Source organism: Lutjanus erythropterus, chromosome 9, assembly GCF_056507025.1.
Source record: "Lutjanus erythropterus isolate fLutEry1 chromosome 9, fLutEry1.hap2, whole genome shotgun sequence".
Taxonomy (NCBI): domain Eukaryota; kingdom Metazoa; phylum Chordata; class Actinopteri; order Lutjaniformes; family Lutjanidae; genus Lutjanus; species Lutjanus erythropterus.
The window spans coordinates 35,583,589-35,597,634 of NC_139325.1; the positions used below are offsets into that span (position 1 = coordinate 35,583,589).

The 14,046-nt window shown below is 38.5% G+C and overlaps 1 protein-coding gene across 3 annotated transcripts in view; it reads left to right on the forward strand.

The window, feature by feature from the left end:
* The window catches only part of LOC146322030 (CREB-regulated transcription coactivator 2), a 53,256-nt gene that overhangs the window by 24,513 nt on the left and 14,697 nt on the right, over positions 1-14,046 (forward strand). For 2 of the 3 annotated variants that reach the window (XM_084727406.1, XM_084727407.1), the window contains exons 5-10: positions 5,764-5,832; positions 7,790-7,896; positions 9,402-9,428; positions 9,836-9,915; positions 10,555-10,604; positions 11,540-11,805. In XM_084727406.1, the coding sequence (XP_084583532.1) occupies positions 5,764-5,832; positions 7,790-7,896; positions 9,402-9,428; positions 9,836-9,915; positions 10,555-10,604; positions 11,540-11,805 (599 nt within the window). The remainder of the gene's footprint in view (positions 1-5,763; positions 5,833-7,789; positions 7,897-9,401; positions 9,429-9,835; positions 9,916-10,554; positions 10,605-11,539; positions 11,806-14,046) is intronic. The other variant, XM_084727408.1, reaches the window with a different exon arrangement.

Consider the following 14,046-nt stretch of genomic DNA (forward strand, 5'->3'; position numbering starts at 1 on the left):
TGAAGTTTTGATTTGTAAAGATAAACAGATCATTTGTTTCATGCTCTCACATCATTACACCTCTTTTATAAGATGATATCAAGTGTGTTTTAACTTATAATGGCTGGTATGTGACGCGGTGTTGTCTTTTGAGGTGTTTTTTTTTTTTTTTTCTTCGCACCCACTGACTGCTGCAAGTAAGCCGGGGCAGTGAAAGAAAAAATACTTGGAGACTTGTGATCAGCCTTTCATTACAATTTTGATTTTGTTCATTTCAATAGATAGAAGTTGCAGCATCCCTGTTGAAAAGCTCATAAAAAGTTTGTACGTGGGCTTACTGGGCTAAAAATCTTGCTTTCCAGGTGTAATGAAAACATGTTTGTTTGATACAGACCCCAGCAACTGTCACAACATCAAGATTTTAAGGTTTTTTTTCTGTACATATGAAAATTTTACTTCAAAAATGATGTACCGCAACTCCAGTCAAAATAATCGCAATATGACTTTTTTACAAAATCATGTAGCCCTATTAGAAAATGAACTTCTAGGTAGTATAAAGTCTTAAAATGTGTCTTAAGTTTGGCTCCATGGAACCTGCAGAAACCCTGATTTGTATGATATCATCTTTCTTCATTGTATCATCGAATTTGAGGGTTTGTCTTTGAAGGCAGCATCAAAATGTAGAAGTTGCAAAGGAAAAAGGAAACCAAGGACTTCAAGTCAGTGAGGTGCAGTTATTAGACAGACTGTCCTTCAGCTGAAGTGTCCTTGAGTGTGCCATTGAACCCACACCTAGGAGCTGCTGCTTTCTGTCTCTGACATCCGAATGAATTTGCACAAGAGGATCCCATCAGAATCGCATGAGGTGACACTGAAGCTTCACAAAGGTTTTCATGGATCCGACTGAGGCTGCTGCTTCCTCTGCAGCAGTAACACTAACCTCTAGACCACTAACAGGAAACAGAGTTGACTTTAACCGGCGTCTCTCCAAACCTGAGTTGGTTTTGAAGAGCTCTTAGGTCTTTTTTTTCTCTCTCTTTTTTTTTTGCCCTTCCTCCTTCTGGGAATGTGCCTTTTTTTTCTTTTTGGCTTTTTCTTCTGTTTTCTGCAACGTTCCAGTCATTTAATTTTCGCCTGCCTGCCTGCGTTCTTTCTGGTTTTCTTCTAACAAGACAACAATTACCCTTCAGAGAGAGACTGGCCTCGGTCCACAGTCACAGAAGGTTCACAACACACACACAGACACACACACATTCAGCTGGTAAATGACCTCCAGCCGTTCTCTAAAGTCTGACAAGTGAAAACTGCTGAGGTTGAACTCCTCCAGCTGTCACTTTGTCTGGGCACGGACCTGATCATCGATTTCTGGTGAAACATTCGTAGTTGTTGGCAAGTTTGAGCGCGATCCCACCTGCACTTTGTCTTCAGCTGCCTGAGAGGAGAAACTGATTCATTTTGTCATGTTTGGTTTTGGTTCTTTAAGGCTCAAACTTTCAAGAGAAGCAGAGTTTAAAAGACAAAAAGTCAAAAGCAGCGTGTTTATTCAATAGAGATTTGGTAACCGGCGGTCATCCTGCCAGGTTGGAGGTTTCTGGTCAAAACAAAACAGAGTCTAGTTCTTGTAAGTGCAGCTGTGCAGGATGGGGTTGGTCTGTGCTCTTCTTCTGTGGTGTTCATGCCAGCTGAAGGATACAAGTCTGGAGTTATTCCATAGTTTTGTTCTTATAAACAAATGCTGTGAAAAGACCAAACCCAACAGTGTGTTAGTCCATCTCGCAACACTTTCTTACATTATGCAAAACACCCGCCGCTAAACAGGGAGGAAGCTTTGAGTTCTCCTTAAAGGGTTAGTTCACAGTATTTGAAGTGGTTGCATGGGCAGATGATGGTCAACATGCCCCCAGTTTGGAAACGCAGCAGCCGTACCTGCCTAAAAAATCAATAAGATTTGAAGTGTACACTATATTTAGAATATTTCCACCACTTAACTTTGCTGTCAGACAGATTTTTCTGAAACTGAAGTTGTATCACTCTCTCCAAAGCCACAAGACTCTTTTGACAAAAATACTCATTTTATCTCTCAGTTGCTGGTCGACCGCTGCCTCGATCTGTTAGTTATTTTGTGTTATTGTGTGACATCTGTGCTTTAAAAGGTTAAAGATCAAGAAGAAGATCGAGGCAGTGGTAGGTCAGCAATTACTTACTGATTATTGATTTTGTCTGTAAAGTCTGGTGACCTTGGAGAGAGTGATATTTCATAACAGCAGTTTCCCATCAGAAAAGTCTGACAGCAAAGTTAAACTGTGAAAATATTCTAAATATTGTCTAATAATAGGCTTGGGCATTATTTTTTTGTTTTTTTCATACCTTCCCTATCTTCGTGGCTTTTCACGGGGGTATACGGTGTATGACAGACTATTGATAGAAGCCATTGTAGCATATATGAGATTGTCTTGTTTACAATGCTTAGTGTATCACAGGCAATTAGCCATTTTAGACAAGTCTTGCTGAGTTTAAATATTTATAGCCCATAGATTAATGATTGTATAGGAAAAAAGCAGCTGTAATCCACAGATTCTTGCTAAAGGACCCAATCACACTTGTTGCTGCAGATATCAGCACATCATTTGACTAAATGGAGATGACTTAAAGATGTAGCATGTGCTAATAAACTACTTTATAGGTGGAGGAAAGTTATATATGGTAATATTTTCATGTTTCCATATCTTGTCATTTTTAATTAACAAGGAGACCGAGGTTATAGAGCAGACATGACTGGTCATTTCTTTTTTCTATACATTAATAAATTAAGTATTAGTAATAAATTAATTTCATTTTGTATTTTTGTTTTCCATGCTGATGGTATTGTAAATCATACCTTCAAGATTTCTAAATACCCTGGTATACCTTGAAATCACCCAAGCGCAGAATAAAATGATATTTCTTTTATAATAAATTACATATAAGACACTGTGTGCATCAAAACAGCAGTCTCTTAATGATTAAAAAGTCTCGTCAGCTCCGTCCATCAGTGTTTTTGGATCAATTTTCCAAACTTTTACTGCGACACAGTCTTCTGAAGCATGTTTAACCTCCTTCTTCATTGATTTTTTTTAAGCTGTCTGAAATCTGTCTTTTTGCAGACCCTATCCACAGCTGTTCATTGTTCAGTTACACAGTAGCTCAGCCCCACTTCAAAAACCTCTAATTATCTATTATTAAGATACAAAACTAGAAATTGCAATGTGGACAAGTGCAATATCCAAATTGTAGGAGCTGCAATTTTTGGACAAAGGTAAAATATGTGGCAAAACTGAATTATGATGAAGTCCTGCAGAGCTGCAGAGATGTTCTGGCCTGAAAATCTGGTTCCTCAGATGTAAGAAAACGTGTGTTTGGTTCAGACCCCAACAAATGTTTCATCTTTATTAGGACTGTCACTCAGAGACCCCTCTGTCGACTGAGTCCAGCAGTCTTATGATTAGATGAAACAGATTGAAACTTACAAAATTGCTCTGGGAAAACATTTCAGTGAGGAATTATGAATATAAGGAATCATAAATATGTTTTTATATTAGCTGCTGCACTTATTTAAAAAAAAAAAGTGACCAACATGTTGTGTCTGTTGACTGATGAGAGAAGATAAACGAGTGGTTGGTAAACAAGTTTCTTGTTTTTTAGCTGCATCATTGTACACAGATCAATGCAACAGCATGACAGGCTGTACACTTTACAAACCAAGTCTCTAAATCACCACAAACCACAAAACTAACAGTGATGGAAGCAGAGATACAAAATGGAACACTGCACTGCAGCCACATCAGCAGATCACACTACGAAGTGCGCGGGGCAGCTGACGCTTGTTTTGTCACCGATAGACACAAATTGTTCTTGTTAGTGTCTGACAACATCATGGAAAGCATCACTACAGTCAGGGAACTTTTTTAAAGAGGAAGAGACTTTCGGTTTAACCAGCTGATTTATTGCTCTTGCCAAATGCACCAGACTCCCTTTACAAAACAGCTTCATTCAGACCGGAACAAAAATCACCAAAAACGTCTTGGATTGTCTTTCCACTGTTTCAATCACCAGCTCTGGTTTGACTTAGTAAATCCTTAATTCAAGTAATTTTATAACTGAACGTTAAGAGGATGCACACTTTCTCTGACGGTGTGAAAACCTGATGTTTTCTCATCACAGATGAAGAAAGACCGATATCAGAACTTAGTTTGGGTGCAGTGAACTCAGAAAAAAAAAGATGATATCGTATAGATGATGTCATCATAGACAGACAGACATTAAGACAACCTCAATGATCCGTTTCCTGCTGCAGATGGGAAAGTTAACTCTGTTTCTGTAGAAACATCCAGTTTTCTGTTGTAACTTACTAACAAGTGTGTTGATGTGAAATTCAGTTTTAATTTTTTGGTCCAACCAGATACCAAGATACTTGTATCCAGATGCCTTCTCAATTCTGTGTCCATCTAGATTTGTAATGTACAAACCATTAGTGTCAATATCTCATCAGATCTATCAAATTATGACCTTAAAATCAAAAGTCAAATAGAATCATGGATTTGGAGCGTCGTAACATGCCTAATGTATATAAATATGTAATTTACCACATCTGTACGGTGCTCAAAAAGCTTTAAAATGCAGTATGTGTCCAAATAATTGCAATATGTTTTAGTTTTTTTGTTCCCCCATATCATGCAGCCTGACATAAAACACAGGAAATTGTTTTAAAAAGCCTGTCAAATAAAGCGCTTGCACTTGAAGTCATCAAAGGTCCCAATTTATAAAAACTTACAGTGGACCTCATTTAGACTTATCACGGCTTCTGAAACCTTTCTCACAGCATAAAGTATTATTAAGGCAAATGCTGTCTGTGCAGGAGAAAAGTTATTTTTAGCTGCACTCGATGCACACGACACAGTGAGAGGTTCGTCTTTCATTTGAAGTGTGTTGCGTGTTGTGGAGAATGCTAACTTTCTTCTATCTCTGCAGTTAGCAGACTGCTAGCACAATGCTGCATTTCTCTTTTATCTATATCAAAGTAATCTGAATTTCTTAAGCTTTTGAAGTGTTGGTCAGATAAAACAAGTCATCTAAAAACGTCAAATTGGGCTTTGTAGTGCAGATAAACATAAACATGATTTGGAGGTGGATAAAGTGCAAAGTATATAGATGCACTGGGCTAGTGCCTCAGTTATTGCACAATAGGAAAGTACGTGTCGTGCATGTAGTGCATTAAAAAGTGTAAAAATAAAATAAGTCCAGCAATTGTTCCAGTTATTGCACCCTGGTACATGTGGTGCATTAAAGAAAAGTATAAAATAAAATAAAATAAAAGTACTGGGTTTGCTTCAGTTCAGTGCTGTATCAGACTGTTTCAAACTTTTTTATAGACTGAACCAAATTTAATTTGACAGATTAATCACTAATTTGCTACATTTAATTTATGTCCTTTTTTGTTGTTGTTGGTTTTCTTGGGACGACTCGTGATGATGTTTCAGACATGATGGTGCATAAGATCATAAACTAAGATCAGACGGATACAAGCAGATGTTGATTGTTTTTATTTATCTGTTTGGACACACGTGCCAGGTGACACGCCAGCCTCCCTCTGTCCTTCGCTCGCTGCCTCCCTCCTCTTCCTCCTTTCGCCTGGGTTTGCTTTCCGAGTTCTTCTTCTTTCTTTTTTTTTTCTCCATCTTCCTCTTCCTTTTGATGTTCTTGCTCGGTGGAGGAAAATAACTTTTTGTTCTTGTCGATTACGAAAAGGAATTGGTCTGGAAACTTCCCCGGGGATAAAAGCCAGTTGTTTCGTCTCCCCACCACTGCGCTCAACAGGTGAATCCTCCTCATCCTCCTCTTCCTCTACCTCCCTTTTACTTCCTTCTTTTCCTCCTTCTGCTGGACATCCTCCAGCTCCCAACCTTTAGAGTGGAAGGGAGTCGTGTACAGATTTTAAAAAATGAGTGAAAATGAGAATGTGTCCTAACAAACTTTACTCTGGAGCTTTTTATTTCCCCTTTTTTTCGCTGACTTGATTTAAAGATTGAAGCTTCACAAACCATCACAAATCCTCTCTTCTTTTCCTTTGTAAATTCTTCCTTCTTTGTCTCTTTTATTCCTTCCACATCTCTCCTTTCTCACTTTAATCATTTTCAAGCTCTCTCCATTTGCCTCTGTTTAGTCCACACTCTGATCTGCATTACCTGAGCTTCTTTGTGAAGACCAGTGTACACTGAAAGTAAACTGAGTTATCGGCTCACTTCAAGAGACCAAAGAGGCAATTTTCTGTGGCAGAGTCCAACCTGAAACAGCTGTTTTCAGTCCCTGGACCTTCTGTTAACACTTCAGATTGAACTAGTCTGGAGCAGGCGTCTGACTCAGCGTTCTTTAAACTGTTGTTGTATTCCAAAATTTGCTTGTATGTTGCTTTCAGTGTGTGTTGGTCTAAACTCTGAGGTTAAATATTTTCAATCTCATCTGACTTTCTGAAGAAATCGTGGGAAGATTAAATGTCCTATAATGCCGTGTGTGAGCGAAAACAAAATGTGTCAGTCGTCTTTCATTTTTAAGATGTATTTTCAGTTGTGTTTTACCTTGATATCACAGCGGTTCAGTGGGTACGAGTGCTGAGATCTCTGAAAACACTTGAATTTTATTACAGTGTTTTCAAGGTGGATAGAGAAATTGAAACTGCTTGAAATTATTAGGGCTGTATTCAACAATAAAAAAATCATGGTTGAAATTCTACCTGCTGTACAACAACTGATGGGTCAGTGGAAAAAAACAGGAACAAAAACTGAGTGCACTGAGTGATGCTACCCTGTAGCATAAATGATGCTAATCAAAGTTACACAATCACATGAATTCCTACAGTTTGACTGTTTCTTTTTCTCATGTAGCTAAATCATTACCACCAGGGCATGTTTACGGATCGAAGTGTGCTTAGATACAGCAGCAAGACAAACGCACGCACACACACACGCACACACAAACACACACAGTGGCAACTAGGATCACATAGCAGAACAAGCCAGTTTCCATACAACACCACAGCTAAAGCAGCTTGTGTTAAAGTATAAACTTCCACAAGAACATGAAAAAAAATAAAAAATATTGGCGTCTAACCTACTCCTGCTGTTATTTAGTTGGCTTTAAACAAGGCTTAACGTCAGCACAGTTTCTCTGAACTGTCCCTCAGTATTACATCATGAGTAATAAAGCTCATCAGGTGTACTCTGTGAGTATTGGACTGTCATTAGAAGAATTGTTTTAGTCGGCATTGCAGCATCTGCTATCTGCATTTTCAAAGTCCCCAAAGTTCAACAGCCTCTGAGATGCTGAGACACTACCAGTATGAACGTAAACAAGTTAGCTGCTGTCACCTTTCCTTCTGCAGGGATGTAGTCATTTTAATACTAGGGCTCGCCTCCTGAACCTAAACAAGTTCCACCACCAGTGTTTTGTAGGGGAACAGTTGCTCTGCCCAAGACAACTGTGATTGGTTTAGAGAAATTTCTTGAATATTCGTAGAGGACAGCCAAATCTGATTCAAAGTGAAATCATAATATTGAGTATATGTATGTAAAAATGTAATTTACCAGATCTGTGTGGTGCTGGAAGAGGTTTAAAATGCACCTTTAAAAGTGCTTGAATTTGACTTTGGACAAAGTGTAGGAACCCTGTATGACAGTGTGTTGGACCTGACCTTCAACTCGTTTATTTTCTCTGTCTCCTTCTGTCTCTCTCTCTGTCTCCCTTCATCCCTTAACACTGTGTGTGTCTCACCCCTCAGGACCAACTCTGACTCGGCCCTCCACACCAGCGTAATGAACCCTCCCACAGGAGACCCCTTCACCACAGGAGGACCCACCCTCACCCCCCAGAGCAACAGACGCACCGGTGAGGCAGCACTCCTGAACAAAAACACTCACAACTGAATCACAATAAAATACAGGACCGAGAGTACACCGAGTTCACAAAATTAAACTTTTGACTTGTAGACTCTTAAGTCTTGTCTACACATATATCTATCTTTTTGAAAACAAAATAAAAAAGTCCTGTACACCTGTGACCTTTATTTTACAAAATATCTCTACACACACAAGAACACAAAAACAATTACAGCACACTGGGCTAACAGGTGGTGATTAACTCTACATCAAAAAAAAGTCAAATACCAGAAAAAAACTTATTTTCCTTTGCTGAAAACTTGAAAACACAAACAACTGTAGCTTTTTATTTGTTTATTTAATGTGATATGACACCGGTTTCTTCACTTTATTGATTTAACGCCTGTGGAACGAAGCCGAGCAGTGCTAATCAGATGTTAACAAAGCAGTTGTCTGCCATTGTTGTTGTTGTTATTGTTGTTGTTGTTGTTGAGGTGTTGACATCACCCAAACGTGCTGTTCCACATGTTCTCACAGAGTTTTGAAAAATCTGCACTTTAGAAGTCGTTATTAAAAAAAACTCTCTGTTTTAGTCACCTAAAACTCTGTTTACGTGAGGTTTACCAGGAGTCAAAAGTTGCACAAAATATCCATATATGTGTGGGCAAGACCTTAATACCCATAATGCCTTGTGGGGCTTCGATACCCTCAAGCAAATTCACATCCTTACTTTATTTGTTGTGCAACAACCAAGTGCCCTTAGAAGATTTGAAAACCCTGCCGCCAAAGCTGCAGTTGGATTTTAGCCAATACCAAGTACAGATCTAAAACCAGAGCATTTAAACGTAGCAGGTAGGGAGCTAACAATAAATGAAATGTAAAACCAATTAATCAATCAGCAAAATAGTTGTTACAGCTCTTATGACTTTAAAAGTACATGTTACATCTATAACTTGAGTCCACTCAGTATAAATCAGCATCTGCATGGTTTGTTTTACACCTCAGATTTTGTTTAGAAGTTGATTGTGGTGGATAGTTAGGAGAAATGTCACACCACCTCCACAACAACTGTCTTTAATCAGAAGCAAAGACCAGTAGCAGCCCAGCAGGTGCCTCGTTCATCCAATCAGGTGTGTCAGGGTTTATGTTAAAGTTTGACTGAAGGAGAGTCGTCATCTACTATTGTCTTCCTTGAGCTGACTCATTTGTGGCCTCTTAAAACCACAGTGACGTGAAGTGAAAATGGTGCGATGCCTCCGTCAGCCGAGGGCACTCAGCGATCCCACAGGGTTTATTTTCTTCCTCTTTATTTTGTGTGTAATGTGGTGACCTGTTCATTGTTAAACTGACTTTTCTGGCCGGACTGAACGGCTCACACGTTTCCTCAGGATAAAGATCTCAGTCTAAACAGGTTTTCCTCTGGCTGCCTGCAGAATCAGGATGTTCTCAATATAAACTGATGCCAATATTAATAACTCAGTCAATCCTGTTGTGTCTGTCTGTGTGATCCTGCAGGTCAGAGTGATGGAGAAGGCAGAAGAAGTGAGTTATACACAAACACACACACAGACACACACACTCTGCTGTTACAGGGCAGGTTCACTTAATTTTCAGTTTTTTAAAAGAGAATATATTTACTGTAATAAATCATAAAATGAACATAAGTCACCAGAGATCAAGGAAACATGTTAAGTTGTGTGTTGCACAATTGAATTATTATTTCTGCCCAAAGTATTAACATTTTAATAATTGCACAAATAATAGTCACATTATTAAATCAGTGTTGCACATATGATGACATAAATGAAAAGTAATAATAATTTAAAAAATCCAGTTGTTTCATCTTTTTTTAATAAAAGAATAATAATTATGTTCTGTTGTGTTCTTGTCGGACTCAAACATGACGCCTCAGACATTTAGAATTACTAATGCAGACTTTTGTCCCTCAGTGTTTCCGTACCCTGTTCCCCCCATTGAAGAGAACGTGTTGGATGAGGGGAAACTGCTCAAACCCTGGGACACCAAGAAGGTAAAGACATTAAAAAAAAGATCCACTCTTGTTGTATTTTCTAGGTTTATATATCAGTTTCAGTTTCATCATTTATCACTGCGTAGCCTAAAAATATTGAGAAATCATGTGTATGTCATATTGCTAAGCCTTGGTCTGTTTAAACCTCGAGATTATTTTTCATGTTCTTCAAATAACTAGAACTGAACAGAGGTGGTGGGTGTGTTAAAAGTTTGAATTAAACATTAAAGTAATATACAAAAACTAATTACAATATATGTGTAGGTTCAGAAAACCTTACTTTTTCCTTCATTTCATCATTCTGGTGTTTTTAAGAGTTTCTATGTTACCAAACTAAACCACTATCATTTATAAAACTGTGACTGGGTTGAACCAGCAAAGATTAATGTATTCTAAGATAAGTTCTAATCAGAGTTGAGTTTTAGAGTAAAAAAAAGGTTTAAACAGAGGTTTAAATTTATTCTTTCCTAATGTTAAACTGGTTTAAACTGTTGATGCAACATAATTGCTAGCTTTTTTAAAAACTCTGACTTTTAAAAACTCTGATTTTTAAAAACCTTTGAACAAAATGAGGGAGAACTAATGTTGTTTTTGTGTTGTGTTTTTTTTTCCTGGGTTTTTTTTTTTTTCTCTTTCCAGTTGCCTCTGTTGTCGTCCCGACCCAAGTCCTGTGAAGTCCCTGGTATCAAGTAAGTCGCCACACGCCACACACACACACACACACACACACACACACACACACACACACTTGCTACATTATGTCATAACCACATTTGGACATTTCTTTGGTGTGGTCTGAAATCTAATTCATCCCCTGAACAGCAGTCGTGTGAAAGACGGGATTCTTTTCCTTTCGGCTCCCTGCAGGCAGTAATCAGTTCCTCTGCTGCTTCTGTTCCTTTTGTGTTCCTCATCTTTAACTCAGAAGTCCCCAGAAAACCAAACAGCGTCAAATATCAAATGTTCCCTTCAGCCTTTAACCAAAGAAAATCCGAACCCTGGGAATGTAAGAAAACGAAGAAGACAGAAACCTGATGATGAAGAAAGTGTTTTTGGAAAACTGAATGCAGAATTTATGGAGCAGGAAATCATATTTGCTTTCTATGATGTAGTTGTTGTAACTACAAAATAAATATATAAATATCTAAATACAACTCTGAGTCCAAAAAAAGCTAATAAAAACAATGCAATGACTTGCAAGTTTGTTTTGAGCTGTATGCAGATGAATACGGCACAAAAAGAAGATATTTAATGCTGATAAACTCTTGTTTTTTGTAAATATACACTCATTCTGTTTGTGATGCCTGCAACATGTTTCAAAAAAGTTTGGACAGGAGCTTGTTTCAAGTTTTTTTTAGAAACAACACTCGGAACTGAAGATGCTATTGAGTGTACATTTGCAAAAAAAAAAAAAAACAATAAAGTTTGTCAGTTTGAATATTGAATATCTTGTTATTGTGCTGTAATCGATTGAATATAGGTGAAAAACTTTTTAAAAATCACTGAATTCTGTTTTTATTTACACAGTGTTACACAGCATCCCAACATTTTGTGTATCTAAATGGTCATTTCTGAGGGTGTTTTCATTTCGGGGAAGATTTAAACCTCCTCTGTCTCCTCTCAGTATCTTTACGTCCCCGGAGCAGCCATCCACTCCGGCTCACGGCGTCCCGTCGGCCCTCAACACCGGCGGCTCCCTGCCCGACCTGTCCAGTCTGCACTTCCCCTCCCCGCTGCCCACACCGCTTGACCAGGACGAGCCCGGTTACCCAGGATCCTCCTCTCTGAGTGGGGGCAGCAGCACGGGGAACCTGGCCTCCACCCTCACTCAGCTGGGCATCAACGCCGCCAACGCACAGGGAGGCAACGGCAACTTCCACCACACACAAGGTACGTACAGGCTGAAGAAAGAGTTTGGAGATAAAAGCAGACACTTTTTAGTGTTTTAAGCCACTATAATCAATGTTTTCATGATATCAGTTAGGGATGATAGAATAGATAGATGATCAATTAATTGCTCGTTAAGAATTTGGTTGATCAAGTAAAATTTTATCTTCAAATGTGAAAATACGTCTTTTGTTTAAATAGTTTCTGTCATTTCAGAATTGTAAGGGAGACAAAATGACAGTTAAAGAAACATCCAGCAAAAACCTTTAAAAAAAAAAAAAAACTAACATGATAACAGAGGCACTGGATTTCAAGGAGTCGTGTTCTCATGGGATTTGTGGTGTTGTTTAATAAAAATGAATCACACGTTTTTCAGTTGAGCTGAAAAAAAAAATGAATTAAAATCGTCCTGATGTGACATTTGTTGGGGTCTGCACCAGACAAATATATTTTCTTACATCTGGAGAATAAGATTTGTATTTCCGGACATCTCTGCAGCTCTACAGAACTTCATTATAACGCTGTTTAACACACTTTTTACCTTTATCAAGTAATAATTTTTTTTATCTCACAGAACAGTGAAATTACAGCCTCGTGCAAAAAGAAAAAAAAAGGCGGATTCACATCAGAAAAGGCCATCTGACAGCAAGGCAAATGAGTATGGAGTAAACAGCTGATATTGATTTTTTTTTTAGGTGTTTAAAATATATGTAGCTGCTGATCCTGTCCACAGCAGCACATTGTTTAGCTTCCTACACCAGTACTCCTGCTGCTTCTCTAAACTGGGGGCGTGTTGACCTCCATTTCCTGCAGGTAACACACTGACTGTGGAGAAGAACCTCAAACAACCACACTTTAAAAAAAACCTAAACTATCCCTATAAGGTCAGTTCATACATGGACTTAGACTTGATTAAGAGGAACTGTCCTGTAAGCGGGTCAATTCCTCTAGTGACAGCTGTAGATCCCTCTGCGTTGTCCTCGAACAAGACGCCGAGCTGTTCAGTCGTTGTAAATCTGTCTGGATCAAAGAATCAGCTAAGTGACGAATGTGAAGGTTAGCAGAGGAAGTACGTGGGTGAGAGTGAGAGAGATGAAACGAAGGGGGATGTACAACAGGGCAGTGCTCTAAATTTAGCCTCAGAGAGAGAAAAATAGGAGGGGTTTTTTTTGCGGGTTGAAGTGCAGTCGGAAAAAGTGTTTTACCGTTTGTGAGGTGACTGTACCGACCACAGACAGGAAGCTGCAGACAGCTCGATCTCAGGCTGCAGGCCGCCTCTCCAAACCTGAGTCTGGATCATCATGTTGTCTTTACATGGTGTCAGACAGTCTGACTGACAGACAGACAGACAGACAGCGTCTCACCTGAACGACAAGAGGAGGGTTAAGCTGAAAACCACAACTCGTCATCTTTAATTTGAATGCTTGGTGTTTTTACAGCTTTCTAATTTTACATTTGCAAATACCAAGGAATGTGAGAATTTACATTTTCAATTTTACATATTGACATATGTCACACAGCTTCCAGATTTAACTGGTAATTTAACATGACAAGTGCTTAAAAAAAACTAAAAAAAAAAAAAAACATTTGTGATTTTTGAAAACTGAAAAAAAATGTATATCAAACTTTGGTCACAGTGAGCTGTGAACCTGAGTTGTCATTAATTTGGTGCCTGAAAATTAATTGGGTTTTTTGAAAATATTAAATTATTAACCATCATTCACTTTTTGGGACGTCTAAACCTCAAAGATTCAAATTCACCTAAAGAAGAAAAGTAAATTATCTCAATTAAAGATTACAGGTCAGGAAAACTCTTTAAAGTTTAACTGAAGAGATTTAGTTGGGCTCAAAACTCAGAAATCTATTGCAGTCCATGGCCTTGAAACTTTGAGTCATCACAGCTCTTATTTTTTCACAGTGTAAGGTGATTCTTACATTTTCCGACTGTAAAACGTAGCCCGTACACTAAATGAATGTTTGTTGTGTTTGTAAATGTCACTCTTGATGGTTAAAGTTGCAGACCCCTGGTCCAGTGGATCCTCAACCCAGTGTTGATGTGAAAAGAATAATTTGTCCTCTAGTTTTGGTCAGAGACATCGTGTCCTCCTGCCTGTTTTCAGTGGGGTTTGTGGGCACAATCAGGTCATTGTCTCATTTTTGGGTTCACATTTTTGTTGTAAGACTAAAGCAGTTGACCAGATATGATTAACATCGTGTGCTATGCAGGAGGAAATCTTCAGCTCG